This window comes from Nesoenas mayeri (assembly GCF_963082525.1).
Source record: "Nesoenas mayeri genome assembly, chromosome: 20".
Taxonomy (NCBI): Eukaryota; Metazoa; Chordata; class Aves; order Columbiformes; family Columbidae; genus Nesoenas; species Nesoenas mayeri.
This window is the reverse complement of record NC_137569.1, coordinates 7,580,848-7,602,583: the sequence shown is the minus strand read 5'-3', so window position 1 is coordinate 7,602,583 and position 21,736 is coordinate 7,580,848. Positions and strand designations below refer to the sequence as shown.

General features: G+C 44.6%; 1 protein-coding gene across 1 annotated transcript in view; it reads right to left on the bottom strand.

The window, feature by feature from the left end:
- LOC308048160 (sphingosine-1-phosphate transporter SPNS2-like) overlaps window positions 1–21,736 on the bottom strand; it is a gene marked incomplete at both ends in the record, with an annotated part of 117,274 nt that overhangs the window by 4,844 nt on the left and 90,694 nt on the right. The window contains 2 exons of the mRNA XM_080357099.1: window positions 8,109–8,272; window positions 17,547–17,645. Of these exons, the coding sequence (XP_080213225.1) occupies window positions 8,109–8,272; window positions 17,547–17,645 (263 nt within the window). The remainder of the gene's footprint in view (window positions 1–8,108; window positions 8,273–17,546; window positions 17,646–21,736) is intronic.

The following is a 21,736-nucleotide window of genomic DNA, read 5'->3' as shown; positions in this document are numbered from 1 at the left end:
GGCTGGAGGCAGGTGCTCCACCAGCTGCACCGCATAAACTAATTGGCTTAAATCCCCTTTTCTTCCTGCACATCAGTGGGTTTAGCAAACAGAATATGATAGTCATGTACAGCAAGTATTTTTTCTCTTCTCTATTCAATGCAGTCCTTTAAACCTGCACAGACTCCGTTACTATTTTCCATTTCTCCATTTAATCTAGATGCTGAGGGTATTTGCCTCCAGAGGAAGAAACATAGGTCAGCTTCTGCTTTTCCTCTTTCGTAGATATTGATAGAGGAGGAGAGTAGCATAAAGAAAACAAAAATCAATAACCTTTCCTTCTATTTTTCTGGGCAGCTGCAACAGAACAGATGTGAAGATGAGCGGTTAACAGCACTCATCAGGGTACCAAGGACGTGGATGGAAATGAGCTCCAGAGACAAGTCTGCCTCCCTGCTCTGCCGTGGTACACTGATGTGGGCACCTGAAGTTAGTGAAGATGTGGGTCTTTGAAGCCCTCAAAATGTTGTGCCTGGGTCTGTTCCTGTATATATAATTCTGCCAGGTATTGATGGGCTCAGATTTTCAGTGAGATTTTTAGTGCCATGGAAGATGTGAGTAACAACATACTCCTGTCTACTGAAATAATGGAAGAGAGAGGCAGTGGAGGGTCTTTTTCTTGGCGTGACTGAGTGGGAAAGGGGATAGAACATGACATAAAAAGCAGGTATCATCTAATTAAATCTTTGAACAGAAAATGCTGTAGAACTTCTTGACGCCACTTTATTAGAAACATATTTCTTACCCTCCAGGATGCAGCTCTTCCCACCAACCTCTCAGCTACCCGGTTTGGGGACCCGTCCCGTTTTGCTCCGCTGTAGCAGTCTGGGCAGCCCTGCCTGGCATGTGGCCGGGGTCTGGCAGCAGCTTCAGGAATGACCAAGCCACAACACTTAAGACACTTCTTATGGAAGCACTGGAACTAATACTGCAGCAGTTTTGTCCCAGTTTCACTTAAAAGACGCCATTCAGGCCAAGGACCCAACCACAAGTAAATTACTCTAACGCAGTCAGAGCTTACTGAAAATCTGCCTGGCAGATTTCTCCACATGAAGCGGTCGTCTGCTGTTGAGAAAAGTCAATACCTTCATAATAGGCTCTGTGACCCCGACAGGCTTCAGGAAGCAAACTATCAGGGCCAAATTTTTCATGATTTGTTCTATTTCCTTGTGTCAGGAAGAGTTTCTGGCTGGGAAGGCTGCTCAGCTCTCCGATCACCTGCACGGGATCTGTCAGATTTCGTTTCTGTGCCAGGGCAGCCTGGGCAAAGAAACTGCCTTAGCATGAATCTAAAATATCCTCCTGCGTGATAAAGTCCCTGCATGCCAAGAACTGTCCTTTGCAATGACAATGCAAATTGACATCTTGAATTCATTGTAAGCATATGGTTTAAGTGCCCCTTGTACCGTGCTTTTAATCCTGTTTTACAGCTGATGAGCATTTTAGGGACAGCATCTGACTTGGTCAAGGTTGCAGCGGAGAGTCAGTAGCCAAGACAGCAGGAGGACTCCAAGTAGTTCTTGATCTGGAGTTCTTGGACAAGTAAGCTTGGCCTTCCTATAACTTCAGGCACATTCTTGCTGTAGAACAGCACTCAAGTAGCTCAGAATCATCTAGGAATATTGTTTTCTGTTCCCTGTGGCACAGGAGATTACCCTCCAATATACGTGGGACACTGATGGGCTTGGAGAACCACGAAGTTCTGCCTGTTCCACAGCCTGCAGTTCACAAGAGCTGCGCCAACACCAGCTGGCTCGGTCCTTCTGCTGGACTTACGCAAAGCTCATGCTGCCAACATTAACTCGAACAGCATATTTCAAATGCCATGAGCGTTTTGTGTGAGGACCACAACTGAGCTCAAAATGTCTGGGAACAACCAAACTGACCTTTGACATCTTCCTACCTCACCGGCAGGAAATCCGCAGGTTGACTAAAGCAGCAGAACAAATCAGTATTTTTTCTATATGAGACCATATTTTCCATCTGCATGAAATCGGCAGCTCCCAACTGAAGAAGCAAATCAGCATTTAAAATTCAGCCAGTCCCAAACCGTTACATTCTTATATTTTCTAGCTCCGTAAACGGGAGAAAAAATCAGCTCTACAAGCAGGCTTTACCACCAGTAATAAACCTACTTACATTTTCACCACCCTTCATATTCCCAACCATTTGATACCATATAAACCATCTACTGGTCTAATCTTAGCCCATCTGCAGCCTGTGCATCTTTATCAGGCCACTCTGGGATATCCAGAACACTCTCCTTGCCTCTTCTTCCATCATCACAGATCCCTGTATGCTAATCTGGGCTTTGTGCTGTAAATTCACAGGCCTTCAAGGGCCAAGGACATCTTATCTGGGCAAAAAAAGCATTGTGAGCTTATATCACTGTAGGAAATGTTTAATTATTGTTCTTAAGTACAAAATAAACAAAGCAATCATATTATTCCCCCTAAATAGCTGAATAAGAACAGTGAGTGAACTGTTCCTCAAATAGCTCTTTATGGGAGTTGTTTGATTAAATCCACTTGCTGGCCCTGAAATCCCCAAATTCAAACTCCGCTTCAATGCAGCGCTGAGATTCTCTCTACAGTTATATGTCTGGCCTCTTTAAGAAAAACCCTCGCAATTTCATTGAATAAATAGGTTTTTAGTAAAGCAAACTACCAGAATGGAACATGCTGTGTGTCAGTGCAGCACACCAGGTTAATACCTGTGACACTACTAATAGAGGGGACCCGATCCTTTGCTGGCAACAACATGAGGGATTCGATGGGTCCTTTCTGTCTGTAACTAAAAAGAGGGTTGACAGCTCTGCAAGTCCTTCCCCTGCCCCACATAATAGAATCTGTAAAGCAAAAATAAGGTCAGACACTTTCAAATTGCTGCAATAGGAGAACTGGGTGATCATTTTATATCTAGTTCTAGAAAAAGCTAAAAATAAACCTAATGTGAGGCAGAAGACAGAGGCCGAAAATGGATTATTCTCATTTTTCCTGTAATGTAATTTGCAGATATGCCATATTTAAGACAGTAGAGAAAGTGTACAGACTTGGGATTGCTCTTTCTGTGGCTTACACCATCTAGTTTGCAGTGAGTATTTTCTTTCTAGTGTTTGTACCTACCACTTTTAAAATAAAATCTTAATCTGCACTGCTATTTTGCAAGAGTTCCTGCACCTGATCAAAGGTGTTAAAAGTATTTCTTTTTCCTTATTAAATGTTTAATTTTTATTTTAGAAGAGAAAAAAACCTAGCAGAGCTGTTTAAATAACCTGGTTCTTGTCACGTAAGCAAACGGGTGAACCATTTATGGTTGCAGGTCTCTGAAGGGCTGAGCAGTAGCAGTTTAAATACTTAAAAATCTCAGCGCAGCTCTTTACTCGGTTGGAGCCTGCACCAGGGATGCACGCTGCCGTTCATCCTGCTGCCTCATCTGCATTGCTGTGTCTGTGGCGAAAGTACCCGGCAAATATCGTGCGGGATGCAGAGAGGGACCGAACAGTTACACAATTTGGAGACCCATCCAGAGCATCTTTCTGTACTTTTGAAAGGATATGGGGGAAAAAACCAGAAATTCTCGCGCTTCAAGGTGTAAAGTGAGAGATTAAAAAAAATATATTAAAAAAATATGTTTTGAAGGGTATCCTGCATGAGGGGTCCTGCAGGTCTGTGCCCTCCAGGCGCTCCACACACCCACTGACTGCTTGGGAAAGAGTCACGTCACATGCCAATTACATTACACTGATTTATATGCCCTGACACCCAAAAGTTGTCACAGCTTGGGGAAAGGATTTATTTTTTTCTCCTTTTCATAATAAAACCTTCTAAAAGTACCAATGCAGGCTTTTCTTCTGCAGCTCCCTAGGGTTGAAGCTTTGGGGTTTTTTTAGGTTATGTGCATTATGAGTGAGGAAGAGGACACAGAATGACCACAGGTGCAATTCCCAGCAGTGCTGAGTTTTTACTTCCAACGAGTGAAACACCTGACGTACTCCTGAGCTCTGAGAGCTGCTACCTGATATTTGGGCTGGTATCTGCCCAGGCTGCGCAGGTATCCTGATGGAATAACAGCAAAGTCACTGGGTTTCTGCTCCATTTCTGTGGGGCTTTGCCATGGCAAGATACCGTATCTGTACGCATCGTCTTCCACAGTATGTCAATGTATAGCCTGGCTCTCAGCAATTTTCATCAAGCAGGTAGGAGAAATACAATACAGAATGCAGTCGTGTTTGGAAATAGCATATGACTGGTTTAACCCTCCACTGCAGTACTACAGAATAGGAAAGTAACAAGATAGTCAAGCAAAAGCACAATAGGAATCTGTGAAGGTTTAAGGCAAGGCGGCAATAAACCAGGACAGAATTGTAGCTGAGTGGTTTAAAAAAGAACTGAATAGTTATTATGACTAGCACATAAGAGCTCTTACAGAAACCATTCTTAACCATTTTCTCTCTCTTATCACTTTGGAAGGGTGGGATTAAATTTGTGTTAGACAAATTGCACCAAAAATGACTGGATTATATTACAGTGATGTACTGTATTGTGTTCTCTGCCAGTCCTAAATTTACTAAAAGCCTCTTTAAGCTGTCAGGCTTCTGAAGCTGTATGAAAAAAGTTACGAAAGAATTGTGATTTTTTAAATAAAGAATTGCTGTATAAAGAGGAGCAGCCTTATTGACTGGAATTCCTGTGCTAAAACGTAATCTACAAAATATGCCAGGAATTGTGGCGATGATAAAAGTAGTGTGAAAAAAGTCACGAGGCACTGAAAGGCTGGAAATTCTGTTTTTGAAAGGAAGTGTGGTGGAAACTGGAGGAAGCTTTACAGGAAAGAGAGGTCGCTGTCCTGCTCTGTCCTGCCTGGAAGAAGAAATTATCTCTAAGCAAATGCCCAGAGACCAGTACACAAAGGAACAAACAAACGAAAAAATCCCAGCAATAAAACCCTGAACTTCTTTTCACAGGAGCACGGAAATTAAAGCGGGGAAAGCCTAATTTCCACAGGCAGAGCTGCAGAGAGCGGAGTTACAGTTCTTCGCTTCCACATTAGTTCATTCGGGAGGTCTGTGACATCTGCCCTGCGAGCCCTGACCTTACTGGTGATGAATGGGTTTAATCTCTGCCGTGTGACACCCGCGCTTGCGATTCCCGCAGGTTAATTGATTTCTTTTGGCAAAGCGCATTTCCAAGTCCTGTTGTGTGAGCAGCGTGACTGACTGCAGAGGAAAACCAGGCATCTCGAAGAAGAAATTCAAGCAATAGGTAGGAGAGGACGGCAGGCTGGCCCGGCAAATGGTGCGCGATGCCAAGCGCAGATGGACTGGCGGGTAGGTGGGAGCTGGACATCGGATTTGGAGTCCAGCGTGGAGTTTGAAGCTGCTAATAGCGAAAAACTCTGTTGTCTTTCTGCTCACTGGCGTGTGTGCGGCTAATAACAAACAAATCCTGCCCATAAATTACCCTGAGGAGACCAGCGAACCTGTCGGCACTGGCAGATGGGACCCAGGTGACACAGGGCAGGAGAGGAGCCTTACCCCACATTTGCCAACCTTATTGAAAATCTTTTTCAACATGTCAAAGCTGAATCAAGCTGACTGTAGGATGTATTTTTAAGATAGGAGTGGGCATATCCCAGAAACAGTGCAGTAGGAGTCACCTGAAATTATTTTGTTAACCATTATTTATGACAACTGTTCTCCTTGTGTGTCTGAGGCAGTTCGCAACACGAAAGATCCATGGCTAGATAATATAAAATTCATAAACAAATGTGAATCAGGCAGACCGGGAAAGAAAAGGATGCTGAAAGAGAGAGAGCAACAAAACCAGGTCTGATACCTGACTATGCTTCTTCAAAAAGTAAACTAGTGACTGGTTGAGAGCTGGTCTGCTTTGGACGTGAACAGAATACAACCAAATCTGCTCAGGCTGGACAGCCACAGAGAGAAAGAAACACTTGTAGGCAGGAGAAAGCAGAGCTGCGGATGTGATCTCCCTCCCACCGTAACGCTGCTGCAAAGCTGGTGTTTTGGGGCACTGGAGAACACTCCTGTCAAACCCCGCAGCGCTGGCAGCCAGGCAGAACCTGCAGGGAGCGCCCAGCCCGGCCCTGCTGTGCCTCCTCACAAAGCCTCTGCCTTCGGAACGGCCCTGGGGCTGTGGGACCGGCTGGGATCCACAGGGCACTGCCCAGCGGGAAGGTCCGGGCGGGGTTAGAAATGCTGGTGAAGATGAGAGTGACCCAGAATTCATCAGTACCCCAACACTGAAATGCTTCTTCCCCACCGGAGACGCTGCCATGCCAGGCTGGCAACACACGTGGTAAAAAAAGGGATGCATCCCCACCGTCATTATAAGTGGAACGAGCCCTCTCCCCTCTGAATACATTGAAGACAAACGCAGTGTAGTTTTCCTAGAAAGAGGTGGAGTGAAGCCTCGTGCTTTGCCTACACGGGGGATTTAATCTGCTGCACTGTATCACTACCCTAGCACTACAAAGAACTTCTGGCTCCTTGCAGCAAAAAAGCCACCCTGAGCACCCAGAAACTTCTGGTCATCTTGCCATGTCCCCAGGTGATCACAACTTGGATTTGCATGTACAGTTTATGCGCATGATTACAGAAACAGGGCTGGGAGGCAGCAGGAGAGCGGTTCCCATCTTCCTGCCCCAACGCTGAGCCAGGATGGCCTTCAGAAACACGGGACAGATTTCATACCGTCTCCAAATAATCTGCTGTAGCATTTACCTCCTTTTTCTCTTAGGAAGTTCTTGCTAACATCTAATCTCCAATTCCACTTATTGTACTGTCGAGCCCTTATATGCAGATAACAAACCAGGCACACATCAGTCATGTCACATCTCCAAAGTTCAACTGTACAGGAATTAACCTCCCTTATGAGACCCATGAGTTTTTTCCACCACGTTTAAGCATCTCATTACAGGGGCAATGTATACATTTAAAGGCACCAGGAGGCAGAAAACCCTTCCTTTCTCTGGTATTTATGTGTGTTAGTAAAAGGAAGGTGGAACTGCTCCTACGGGGTCACAGCACCGTCTGTGACACAGCTTCCAAATCTCTTGTATCCACCTGATACAACAGTGTGAGCCAGAAAGTATCATCCAAACTGTTCCCACACTTAAGTCAACCACCAAACACCTTATTTTCCTTCTAGCTGTACCATGCCTAGCGACAGGGACATGCCAGGGCTCTTCTCGAGGTTCAGCAAGGTAAACCCCGCTCGCTTTGTCTGCAGAACTACGCCAGGCTGTTAACATCTGCACCGTGTCTGCATCTCCTCCCAGTGGGAGCAAGGCAAAGGCAACTTATAGTCAGCACCAGACTAGTCACCTACCCACATATTCAGCATGACATTATACACAGTACTCTTATTTTTTGACAATTATGAAAAAGAGACTAACCCCAGAAGTTTGTATGTCATGTGGAAGCGTCTTCTGAATTACTGTAGTTGCCAACCGTGAGGTGGTCCGAATCGGTTTCATTACTGAAAAACAGTAGCTTTTTTTTTACAAGCTGCAGTAAGGGACTGAGAAAGACTATCTTCAACACGGTGACCCTTGAGCGCGATGTCCCCACGTACTCAGCTTGCTTCCTTCTTGTTCCTGTGTATTGGAGGTAGCGAGCGGGGCACGGGGGCCTGAGATGGGACTGTGGGCTCAAAGTTGAACCACCAAGCTCCATAAAGTGCCTCTCGCTCTCCACCTAGCAGTCCACGCTCCAGCACACAGCAACCCCTCACCATGATGGCCTGGGCTGTGACATGCTCACGCAAGGGTAAGAGGGGCCTGTGATCTCAACTACTGTGCTCCCCTGCGGGTCGTACGGCCAACACCTGAGATCCACCAGAGCAGAAGCGTGTAAAGGATGCCCAGCCAGCATGACCCAAGCCCCTGTGCTTCGTGCAGCCTCATGCACTCTGCTGAGCTGAGGTTCTTAACAACGCGACATCCTTTACCTGAAGGACCAAGGCCAGGGAAAGAGTACAAGCATAACATTTGAGAGAGAAAACAGGCTCCAGTACCTCCCCATTTGCAATTGCCAGGTTACTCACTGTTGTTCAGCTTTGGCTCGGTCACTTAGGAAGAAGAGGGCTGTGGCCAGGAAAAACATCCCTCCTAGGACAACGACAAACGGGCAGAGCATGAGTGCGTACCCCAAGCTGAGGAACTCCCAGACTGGGGACTCCTTTGTGCTTTGTCGTATCAAGTCTGAGATCTAGGAGAGAAGAGCAAAAAAATTAATCAATTAGATGAAAAAGAGACATGACAACAGTGAGGGAACAAGACATTCTAAACAACCGCCCACTGAACATGTGCATGAGGTTTAAAATGGAACAGTGTGTTCGGGAAAGGTTGAATGTCCCCTCCACACTTCAGCATTCCACATTCTCCCCACAGCCGCTCCAACGTGTCCCCGGCTGCTTCAGCGACTGAATCCGTGGGTGCCCAACCTGGCCGCACCAACCAAGGCTCCCGGTGTGCTGACAGGGCCACCCCGGCACTGCTTGATGGGTGAGGGAGCAATCAATCTGCTGCAATTTCTATCAAGTCCTGTTTGCTCCTACACCTTACCGGCCTTGCAGCAAAATGAAGCACTCAGTTCCATTTCTGTGTATTGAGTGGGAAGGGGGAAACGTCTTTCAAACCACAACAAAACAGAGATCTCATCTGATTTTCAGAAACAGGACTTCAACGTGGGTTTTTTATCATCGTATCTGAGGCACAAACCTCATTCCCTCCTCTAAGCTCCTAAACTTGTTGCACTGTGCAGGGTAATTGTGTGCAAGTCGTGACTCACACCGAAGAACCACACACCGCCGAGTTTATGGGCTAAGACAGCCCGCATCTTCCATCAGCCAAAAAGTGTAATTATATGAAAGGGAACACTAGTTTGTGTTTACAGGAAGGAGCAGTGACATGCAATGGCAGGATTTAGTTCATTATGAAAAGCTTTTGCTCAACCTCAGTAATATTTAACGACTGTGTGTAGCTAAAACAATCACATTGTAATATTTACTGTCCAGCAAACAACTTTACACTCCATAAATCCAACAGAGCGGTATGGGTGAGTCTCAAGGCATTGGGTATTTAAATGTACAGCTCTGTTTTTAATCTGTGACCTTTTGTTGAGGCAGAAATGCTAGTTTATATCAAAAGACTGCAGAGAATTTGCAGCATCAAGTCCTACTGCTGTGCACACACACAAATCAGTTCCAGAAATACGCAAAGCTTGTGCAGCAACTTCTGAACTGCTACATTACATCTAACGAAGAAGGTGCTGTCAGACACAAGTTACAGGCAAAATCCAACGTGCAAGGCTAAGAACATTTGAAAATCAAGTGAGGACATGTCACAGACAGGACAGATCACCAGTTCACAGCCCTGCAAACAACCAGGGCGAACTGGAAGGTGAAGGTGTGTGAAGGGATGTCGCAGCAGAGGCCAAGCACAACAGATGGGCACACAAGGTGACATTCATGGGGACTCAAATGAACAAGTCTCAGAGTGTGCAGAGGGAGACACGGGAGCTTTGGTGGCACCGGTGCTTTAACGTCCTCCTGACGGCTCAGGCTGGCTCCTGCCACAGCCAGGAAAGGAGAAGCAACCAGCCTGATGCTGGAGATAAACCATTCTGCACACCATGGAGCACAGGACTGGTTCTCAGGATGGAACATTCTCAAATAGAGAGAAATCAGTTAACACTGAAAGAGCATTATCTACAGAAAGAATTGAAGGTTTTTAGACTTCTCTGTTTCATACCCTGCTCTAGAAAGAAGGAGGAGGAGAAAATGTCAGTGCTTGGGATGGAGCTAAGGAAGTGCTCCTGTTCTCTCACAGAGAACTTAATTCACAGTGTACAACACACACAAGAGCGTTATGAACAAGTCTCGTGTGAGGACTGATGGTTAAAAAATTTTTTAGACTGAAAGGCAAATAACAGTGGCTATTAGTCTGAAAGACTAATTAACAAAATAGCAACAAGACTTGAATGTGAAGAGAATGCACCCGTAGGAAATCAAACAGAACATGCACTGCACCCAGAAGACAGCGACATGGGCTGGTAGTTTATTCCCTCATGTATCCAGACACCTTAAGTCCCAATATTTCCCTTGCTCTTCATTATAAACCAAAACTTGGCATTGAATCAGCCCCTCTGTGTGCAACAGCCAGAATTGAGGCTATTCTAAACTAGAAATTTAGAAATTCTAAACCACTTTTCATTTTGGGAATGGATACAATTATCCTCCAAAAGGACCAGACAATAAATCACTCAGCAAACTGACATGATAAATCAGCAGCAGAGGATTAAAAGTCAGGCAATACGCTCCCCATTGCTCTGTCTTACGGATGACACGACATTCTAAGCTAAAACCTGCTTTGAAAACGTAAAATCTCCAGCAAATGAAACTCCCAGTGCAGTTTGCCCACACCTTCCCTTCTAAGGCACCGTGTTGACCTTTTATACCAACAAATCATGTTAATATTGAATATGCTATCCATCTTCCTCCTTTTTAACCCAATGTATTCTGTAAGTGCACATCAGAAAAAGCACTGTGTCCTCCCATCCATGGTATAACTCTTCCCACCAAGCCAGTGGGCTTTATCTAGGTTTCCTACAAGCTCTTCACCCATGCCTGCACCTCTTAACTCCAGAACTTTATCAGAGCCCACATATGTTTTTGCTGTTAACTTAACAGTCGCTATTCCCTGTTGTTTTGTTCCACTCAGTTACAAGCCACCTGCTAAGACTGGAACTTTGGCATCTCCTCTGGAGGACCCAAGACATAATTACAGGCTGGTGCTCCAAGAGCAACATGCTGTTTGCCAAACGGTCTGCTCTGTATTGCCAATTTTTGGCTTTCCAGACTCCTTGCGATGATAGCAACCCAACTTGTCTAACTGTGATTTGGCAAGACCCAATCTCACATCGTATTTGCTGTCTTCTCCCTATCATGAGTAACAAAAAGCAGGGGTTGTGTGCGGAGTCAGAGCCAGTTCTGTGGGATTCCGTTCTTTGTTCTGCCCGTTGGTAGGTGGCAAAAAGCTTCAAAACCTTTACCCAAAACTCGGGTGGAAAATCAATAAGGACATGCTTCTGCTGCTTTGCAGTCTATTCAAAAGTCTTTGGCAACACCCTATGAAAGTTCACATCTTCTCTTCCCTCGCTGTGTGACACAGACCTCAGCCCAAGAGGAATGACTCTGCTAAACAAAGTGCAGCTCGTGGCATGTTCCCAACAGAACACAAATGGTGCGTGTTCAGCGGGTGGCAGCCGGCGGGATGGGGTCCAGCGGCACAAAACCCCCACTTGCTGGGGAAAAAACAGCAGAGCTGCCGTGGGCATGATCCTAAACCCCGATCGGTGAGTGCGTCTCAATCAATGAAGGAAGAAACGCAAACTTCTTTACCTTTCTTGGGAAGCAAGTGCTGTGATTTATGAACACTTGACAGGCTATTGATGCAATTAAAGTTCTAGGGCTGAAGCCCTAGAAAGACGGCTCGCTTCTGTGCTCCCGTTCCTCCTGAACAACATGAGCAGTTAAATTAAACTGATTTACTAATTAGACAACGTAATGGTAACAACATCTTTGAAACCATCATTTCATCTACTTTGTCTCATTGCTGAGTCTGTACATCTCAATTCCTCCGCAGTTGCTTGATTCTTCTAACTTTCTGATGTTGCCTCTTGGGCACAAATTTTGCTACATAAAAGGATATTTCCATTGCAGTATCTGGCACAAATACCTGATTTTCATTATTACCGATGTGATACGAGGCTCTCCCTGGCTCCTCTCTTCAGTACAGGTCCCTGACACAGCACCCCCTGTAGCCCCACAGTGGTTTGGGTTCACCCACTTGGAATTCAGAGATGCTCGCTAAAGATTCCTTCAAGTTTTTATTTTCTAAATCTAATATCCATGTAAATGAAGACTAGAAACCAAAAAGAAGAGCTTCTATAAAGCAAAAGTAAACAATTTGCTGGACCTGTGGGGGAGCACAAACATTTATGCTGTGCTAAATGGCATGAGAAACACATTATAACACAAGGAAGTAAAGCCAGCTAATTTATTATATTCATTCTGAAAGCCACAGAAAGGTAAATCAATTATATTCTAAAAGTTATTTCAATTTTGTTGGAGGTGAAAAAAAAGTGCCAAGCAGCTATTTATTTAATGAGAATTTTAGTGCACAGAAGGAGTGACACAGCAGATGGGATGGAGCTTGAAATACTGGAATGAAACAACAATCAGCTCTGGATTTCTGGGCTTTATTTGATGAGATACTTTTACATACTTTTAATGTCCGTGTATCAAAAACACTGAGAACCTGCACTTCTAACCAGAGCTGTTGGAAAGGACAGGTGCACAAACCAGAAAAGGCTGTGAACCTTTGGCAAAGAGCATTTTATAGATGGGAAGTCATCTGTTTTTTCAGGGCAGATTTAAATCTTGACTGTTGCTGAGTCATCAGGAGTGAGAAGCTTGTTAGCTCGTCGCAATGATGAGATAAATCCCATGTGTTTGGTCTGCAGGTGCAGCTGACAGCCATGTCAAAGACTTGGCCCTTCCATGCACTATGAAAAAGGCTTTTAATTACTGAGCTCAGCCAGGACCAGAGAAATCCTCAAAGTCACTGCTTGAACATACAGATAATAAGGATGAGGGGCTGGGGGTCCCTTCCTCACAGTATTTCCCTGACGCACGTACATGAGATGTTGGACTCCCATGTTACCCACCACAACCTGGGCCACCTGCAAGCACGGACGTGGGGAAGATCTCGACAGGAGCAGCGATGCCCTTAGCGCTACAGAACCAGCAGCTGGCACTTGGTAAAGAAAGAACAAGAAAAAGCAGAACTGTGTATTGCATTTAATCTGCCTCCATCAGGTGATGGAAGATGCTGCCTATACACACTCATAGATACTATAAATATTAGAACACGTAACATGCTGCAAAGGCCTCATGCACTCTGTGTTACTCCAGAGTAATCATGTCCACAGATCTGAGGTGGTCATATCATTTAAAACCACAAAATACAAATTTTAAACCATAATACATGAATTCTGCTTTCTCGGGCAGGCATGTCTTTACATATAAAACTACTTTCTACATCTCTGAAACTAAATCAACAACAAGGCTGTCTCAAAATGGGACAAGAAGGTTGTGGAATCTACACCTCCAATTATAACTTTCATTTTTAAAGTATCTTAATTGCTGCATTTACTACAATGTTCCTTGAGTTGCCCCTAATCAAATCCTGATCTGCCTTCCCTGATACTCTGCACCAGTGGTAATTAACACTGTTCTGCTAAATACTTGCTAAAGGAAGGTCATTAGCATTCTTGCTATTTAAGTAGCTCATTAGATCTAGTTTATCAACCTACTTACATAAGAAAGTTGGGGAAGGGGGAAAAGTGAAGGGCGACTGGCTTATTAATAAAATTTTTCTAGGTAAGATTAGGAATTGCACAAACCTCATTCAAAACAGAGCAGCTGAGGTTTGCTTGCAGTTAATTACAAGGTCACTCACGCTCAGAGCTCTTTTTTGAAAGGAAAATCCCTGTTCAGACACTTGTGGTCGCTGCTGGCAGGAGAAGCAGCACACCTGGGCACTGCAAACCCACACGGATTTGGGTCGTGGGGTCTGCCAAGAGGAGCCTGGTAGAGACCCAGCAATGTGGGTAATGCTGGACGTTGTGTCCCTCACGTGCAGCAGCCAAGGAGGTCAGGACAGGTGGGTACCAGCACCAGCCGAGCACAGGGAGCAGCTTTTAGCCCATCCAAAGGTGCTGGTGGAGCAGAGCTCATCTCTGGCACTTCACACCACCCTCACTCATTGATGTTGCCATATGACAGGCAGACACAGACAGGTTTCAATCTCTAGACCTGCTGGATGGTTGCACAGGGAAGATAAGAATTTAATAAAGCAGGAGGGTAAGAGGAGAGCCCACAGCAGTGAGGACAGTGTGTGCCCACGACGGAGATTTCCCCAGCACGTGTAGAGCCAGCAAACCTGCCGTAGGTGCGTGTTTCTCATCACAGGCAGGGCTGGAAGCAAGGCAAGGGTGGAAGAGGAAAGCATGGCTGTGCTCGAGTGGGGAGCAAATGACAGACTTGGAGGAAGGAAAGAAGAAGGACAGAGGCACAGCCTCAGAACAATGAAAGAACGCCTGCCCGAAGCAAAAGCGTACTGCAGCAAGTGGAGGAAGACTGCTGTTTGTGTGAAGGAATAAAGTAAACCCCGAGTAGGGAAGACAGGCTCGTGCACGCATGTGCAGAGATGAACGTGTAAGTACGGGGTCACGGGCACATCTTACAACTATTTAATTTTAAAGGGCAACAAAGATTTAACCAGAATGAATAATAAAAAGAGCTGGAGCTATGATGCAGCCTGAACAGGATGAACTGTATTTCACATTCTCCACCCAGCTCTCCTGAGCTTGAAATCCTGTCCAGATATGAGGCATGGGAAGAGCAGTTAGAAAACCTTTATATGATCATCAACAAGAGTGGTGGGATTTGGGGTATTTCTGTATAGTCAGACCTTTCAAAGATGGAAAAGCACTAGAGATATTTGGGTGTAATGCACTGAACAGGTGAGATCTCTCACTGACTACCTCAAGAATAAAGCATGGAGTTATACTCCAAGTTGTTGAACAGGAATTATATAAAATCTGCAGGTTATCACAAAGGTTCTGAAAAAGTTACAGTTATCTAGGAATAAAAACTGTCTCATCTAATGAAATACTGCAGCAATGCCTGCTCTTATTTGTGAATGAATAGGCAGCACTGATTTATAGTAATTGATCTCAGTGCTTGGCAGGTAGTAAAACCTTACTCAAATTACAGCCGCCACCCTAAAACTGCATTTGCATAACTTCTTTGTAAGACAATCTTAAGCCTTTTAAGCATAATAAAAGTTATCAATATTTAAAGAGACGTGAAAAATAATCACTTAGCTTTTAAACACTAACATACGTTTGGTGCTTTGGGTGATTTTAAAGAACCGCATTGCAAGATTTGGAACTGGAGGACATCACAGAAAAATCTGAATGTGACCTTCAACTCTTATGGCTCTGACAGAGCGAGGGAGTGACCGTACGCAAGGCTGCAGCTGTTAAGTACCTTCTACGTTCCACATGAAGATTATAAGATCAATACAACATTTATTGGTAGCCAGCAAACAGAGACAACTGCCTGTGACAGCTTCGCCCTAGAAGGACATGGGTATCTGATTCTTTATTAAAAGTGCTGCTAGAGGGAATCTCACTATGAACTCACCAAACCCATGTAAGATTCCAGCCGTATTTGGATCAAAACACTGCTCACACAGCAGTGTGAGTTCATGTCCTCAGACTGGGGATTCCCAGAAGGACCATGGGAACTGGCTTCCCAAATTTCCCTTAAAGCCAACAGAAGCAGGTTGCCTTGAAACTCCCTGTCATCACCCAAGCCTTCTGTAACCCATCCCACACGAAGGTCTCCATCCTACAACGTGGCTGGACGATGCCAACAACAAACACCTGCAGATTTTAACAATGAAATTGATTGCTTTTCTTAGCTCTGCTGCAGAAGTTGTCTGTTTGGCCTTTCACTTTAAATAGTATTTGTTTTTCTGTGTTAAGCAAAAGCTGCAGTTGCCCTTTCAATCCCCGCAGCACGGGGGGCATGAGTCAGCCAAGCCGGTCCAGAAGCTGCAGAAAAGGATGCTGGTGGTTTCCATGAGCACCTCTCTCCTCTCCTGCCACGGAGCCGTGTACTTGGGCAGCCTCCTCCCAAATGAGAACTGCCCAGCAACCAAAGCATTAGAAAAGAACAATTCAAAATCGTAATTAATATTTTCCCAGTCCAAAGAAAGCCTAAGGCAGCTATTTCAGGCTGGCATCTTTAAGTATTAATAACTCACAACTTGCTTGATCTCTCACCAGCAGAAGGGCAAGGCACATTATTTTCTACAACCAAAGTCCTTTTTTTTTAATCTGTGACACTAAAGAGCCCCAGGCAACTTTCAAAATTAATTGCAATCCTTCAGAGTCCTTGCTGTTCCTCCCAGACATCCCCCTTACGTAAGGAAAAGACAGAACGTGCAGCAGCATCACCTGCATCCCAGACCCTGCCCTCCTTCAGCATTCCCCGTGCCGCCTGCCCTGCACAGAGCAGCCGCCGCCAGTGATTCCTTTGTTCTCACCGCCTTCAAATCATTTCTAAAATAAGATCATTTCTCCCTGGATGCCCAGAAAGTAAATAAAGAGTAAACTAAACTGCACAAATTTATTCTGCTGAGGTATTTCTCATTTCTTCAGTCCCTTCAGCCTTATCTGTATCTGTCTCTTCATGTATGCTTCAGAGAGCTTCACGGCAACTATATCAGCTTTGGGAGCTGGCATTCAAGGGTAAATATTTATGTATATATGAATACATATCTAAAAATTAAATATAAATAAATATGTATAGACACACACTGGTGTCTATGGGATGAACAGATGAGAAAAGATGTTTTTCAAAAACTCCAAGGTCCCCAGCAGCCAGCGGCCGTGTCACACAGCCATACTGAGCTGGAAGAGCACAACAAAGTTGTGCCTCTCAGGTGATGGGACCAATGAAGATCCCACTTGCATCACTGGAAAATGGGAGCACCTTCAGCACAACAGATCAGTGCCGCTCGGGGCTTTACATGGAAGCTGCTGTATTTTATAAATGGTCTGCGTTCTGTGAAACTCAACACATCAAACTCCGCAGAAGGGTGCAAGGGAAAGTAATTATCCAAGCACATCTGGATTTCTTTTCCTCGTTTCATTTCCCAGGACTTATATTTTCAGCTGTGAATGTTCTCTGGCTGCCAGCTTTTGGAGGAGGATCTGTTGTTTTGCTCTGCACTAGGATACTGGGGGTATAATGAGGGACATGGCCAATCAGACCACGGCCAACAACTGCAGCAGAAATAGAAAGGAATACTACTAAAAAACCAAAACATACACACCAGAAAGGAATACTAATAAACCCCCCAAAACATACACACCCATCCTGCCATGGATTTTGCACCATCATTTATTATCATACAAAGCAGGTTCAAAGTGTCAGCAGGTCAGAACAGCTGCATGTTGCTACCCATAAATAGATATTTGGCTTATGAGGCCAGATTCACAGTTAAACACATACACACAACCCTGTTCCCATCTAATTTCAAATGGATCTGTGTCCACACCACAGAACAACCACTGTCCCTTTACAGAGCTGTCTATAAGCTTTCTAAACGCCCCAGGCTAACAGGATTTAGCAGCTCACTTCTTGTGCCCTAGTGTTCCTTCCGAGGTTGAACAGTAGCCCACAGACAACAAAAACATGTAAAAAGGTTGTATTTCACTGCACTGCTTCCTATTCTACCAATAAATACAGGTCATCCTTCCCCAGCATGATTTGACTTGGCGTTTTAGATAAGCAGTTAGTAAACAAAATCCAACATGGGCAGGTAACCCTGTGAGCACTTACAAATCCAATCAGGTACGGACTGCCAGCGTCTCCCAGGAGGTGCGATGTGAAACTCTGCAAGGCCACTGCGGTTGCACGGCGTGTTGGAATGACCACGTACTGCAAAAAAGGAGAGAAAAGAAAATATTACATAAGGGAAGCAAAGTAAGAACCTGCCCTGCTGTCTTGTATTGCTCAGTTTATATCCAGGTCAGGACTAAGTCAGTGGCAGACACAGCCACAAGTTATCCCCCCATTAAGGGACCAGAGTTTGCAGAAAATAGAACCCTAACCATGGAAGGGGGTGACAATTGAAAAAGAAAAAGGCCCAACTAACTCTTATCCTATGGAATGACCTTGATTTTACAACACAAATTTAAGAGCCAAAAAAAGTAAGTATCTCCTGCATAAAACTTGTGAAAGAAGCTGGCTAAGAGCATCTGCACCAAGTCCATATGTCCTAGTTTAGAAATTGATCCTGTCTTGATTTAAAGGCTGTAAGTAATGAAGAATTCAACGGGTCTCTAAATCCAAGTGAGCATTTTTTCCATTTCTAAGCACTGAACCTTGTTCTGCCTTTTCCTGTTGCTCTGAAAAGCATCTGCCCTGCTAGAAATGACTCTCTAGTTTAGCTGTTTGTACACCATGATCCCTTTTACTTCTCCACTTCCTCTCTTGGCTGCCTTTAGTCTTTCTTTACAAAGCATGCCTTCCCAGACTTCAACCCCTTCTTGCAATCCTTTCCTGAAGTCATTTATTAATTAGATGTGACATTTCAGGACTGGCACATCCGCAGCTAGAGACACACAGAGATGGATGTACCTCAGCTGACTGACGGAGGAGAACTCGTTGCTCAACAGTGACTTGTATGGGGGGACAGGACCTGACCTGAAGCGCCGTTTTGGAGCTTTTCACGCTTCCTCTTAGGGAAGGTGAGTTGCCCTGTCTGCAATGGAAAAAGTTTGCCATAAAAAAGGGACAGAAAAGAAACATCAGTGAGAAAATCCACACTAGAAGAGAACCGATGCCTGTTTAGAAAGAGCATTTTGTTCCATGCAGAGACAATTAGGAATGATGGGTAAAATTAGATTAAATGCTCTTCCTTAGGGTTTTACCGTGTGCTTTCGGAATGACCCGCCTGTTCTTTCATTACTGGTTTACAAAGCTGCAAATGCACACTGCTAATGCACTTTGACAGCACACGTTAAATGGGTCCCCCTGTTCAACTGCTGTTGTGCAACACGATGATCAGATCCTCAGCAGCCACCTGGCTACGGGTGTCAGACACTGTCCTTAGGCATCCAGGAGCATAAAACAGACCTGAATGCTCACAGAAATCCCTCGAGGAAAATAAAAGTCTAGACTTCATTAGAGACATGGAAATGTCCTGAAGGTGACACTGTGAAACAGGTCAGCCCCACAATTCATTACCATTCCCTGAAGATCCAGGGCAACGGGTGCAGCCTGGGCAGATTAGACAGAAGGAAAAATAAAGGGATTGTTCTTCTTCCCACCTGGCCCCAGTTCACACAGGAGCAATGGAGAAACACTCTGCAAGAGCTGTCTGAGAAACGGGCAGCTGAGAAGATAAAGTGAAATTCTATTTAATGCAAGACTCCAGAACTGTGCAGATCTGTGAAACAGGGAATTTTGAACTGACATTAAAATATTTTTCTTTCTATAAAGTTTATGTCAATAAATCTGGAGAGGAGAGCCTGCCTGGTTCTGTATCCTATCCATTTTCTCAGCAAAATGACAAAGGAAATGGGACATTTATTCAAAAGTTGCAATGTTCAGGCAGTGAATTCGTGCCAGTTGGAGAAAGAAGTTTGACTGATGACTGACATCTGCATCAGATGTGTGTGTGCATATAGGTATTTATACACATGAATACATACACATCTTATACAGAAATTGCATGTATACCTGTGCTATGCTTACATGTAGTTTTGCAAGTAACAATACAATTTCCAGCAAGATTTCAGTTTGCATAGCTGAAGAAGTTTAGCATTACAAAGAGCCAAAACGTATTCAATTTATTCTGGAATTCAAGTGGCAACCACCCCCAGACCACCCGCCCCCCAAACCAAAACCCCAACACACGGCAAATAAATGACCATGAGATTTTCCCTCCTCCTCCAAAAAGATACTGGGAAGAAAGAAAGATTTAAACCAGCATCTCCAAAACACCAAAAAAAATACTCTGCTTAAAAAACATTTTGTTCTGATGCAGAGGAAGTAGTTGGTAGCACACATTATCTACTTTTCTAGGAAGACAGCAGTAAATTACAGCTCTAAATGGGCATTTTGGTACCAAAATAGACCTAAATTCAAACCATACGCGTGCTGGTTTGAGCATCCCATGGAAAGTGGAGGTGGGAGAGCCGCAGCGGCGCGGGTGGAGGGACAGTCCTGGCTCATCCCCAGCTGCAGGTTGGGAGGGAGGACGGGCAGGGAGGCTGAGCAAGCAGCTCTGGCAAACCTCTGCTCTTTAAATAGTGGCTCGGAAAGGCCGTGGTTTGCTGGCGACATCCCCTTCCTGCAGTGAAACCAGCAGAGCTGGTCCAAAATGAAATAACCAGGAAATCCTTCTCCCAGAAAAAGGCCAAAAAGATAAGTTCTGATGTTCACGTCTAATCTTTGATAGAACCCCCTGATTTCTAAAACACTTTGCTGCTCTTTCTGGGTCAGACAGGAATCTTCAGGACAACGCATCTTGGCCTCTTTCAGCACCAAAGGCAAAGAAAACACACGCTGACCCCATTCCAGCCACTGACAAAGCCTGGAAGTAGCCCAGGTGTCCCTGTTGTAACTACTGCTCAGAAAAGACACAGCTGGGCAGACACTCTCTAAAAAGCACTTTTAAGTGAAGTAAAAGGAGGCTGAGCTGGTCTCTGGATCACAGCACGGAGTAGCAAACATCCACCCGCAGCCATCGGCACCCATGAGAGCCGCAGAGACGCTCCTCGGCATAAAAATGGGGCAGTATATTGTATATTAAATAGATACATTTTTTTATTTATAGGAAAGGTAATCAGAGCAAAAGCCACATTCCTCCGTGGCTACAGCACAGCCGGGCACCAGCCCCTGCCTGTGTTAAGCCTAAAGGAAGACTGTGACTCTACAGCAAAACATTAAGGCAGCATCTCCATGGCAGCTCATGACCATTTAAAAAGAACCCATGTTTTAAAAGAAAAAAGAAACTTTGCATAAACTAGAGGAGGCTTTTCTCATCGAAGACCTGAAGAGATTGCAATTGCAATAGCTGAAGCCCTTTAAATCACCTGTTGGCTTTTACACAGAAATGCCACCGAGCCTCTGCCCATCAACTTTGGAGGAAAAAAACCACTATCAGGACCAGACTCCACAAAGTCCCAAGCACATCAAATGTTATGCACTTGCCTGCTGCACCAAAGCTCATTCATTATTGCTGTTACAAGGCAGTTTTAATGCTGCTTTGGGGTTCTGGTAATTTTGAGGCCAATTTGCAAAGATGGCTGGCAAAATCTGTTTCATGATTAGCGTGCTCCATGAGAACCGACTCCCTTTCCCTAAGTACCACCCGAGCATGTGCCTGGGAGGAGACTTGGAGAGTTGCGCTTGGGAGAATAAGATCTGTTCTCTACGAATTTGCATTTGGAACAAATATCAGCCTTTTCCAGTCTCAGGCAGTGCAGTACGTTCTGCAGCGCTGACAGTTTATCAAACCCAGCACTCAGCACCTTTTCTTGCAGACAATGTGAGGAGCTGCACACCGACCACTACACCGGCAAGAAAAGTAGATGCAATGGAAGCACGAGGCTATGAAGAGCCAACAATTCACTTCGAAGATAATAAGCAAATATCCTTGTTTTTCTAAGCAAATTAAACTTGCAAACCCTCTGAAAATGCTTACCAACTTGGTTTTTAAGCAGTCATGAGATTGGGAGAGCTACGATAAATCATTTGGGATGCAGTTTCCAAAAAGCCTCACTTCTGGCATAATGGAAGCAGTGGGAACAAAGTTCAGGCAGTATGGAGAGCTTTTCATCCATGAAAACATGGTAATGTTTATGTATATGATGGAAGTGTTGTTATGCTTACACTAATAATGCTTTTAAACTCCTTACCAGCCCCAGGCAAGAACAGACACACTTCTGATTACACCAAATAAATAGTAATCAGTAGAAACTAATTTGCCAAACATTTAAAGTGCATCTTGCTAGAGCACA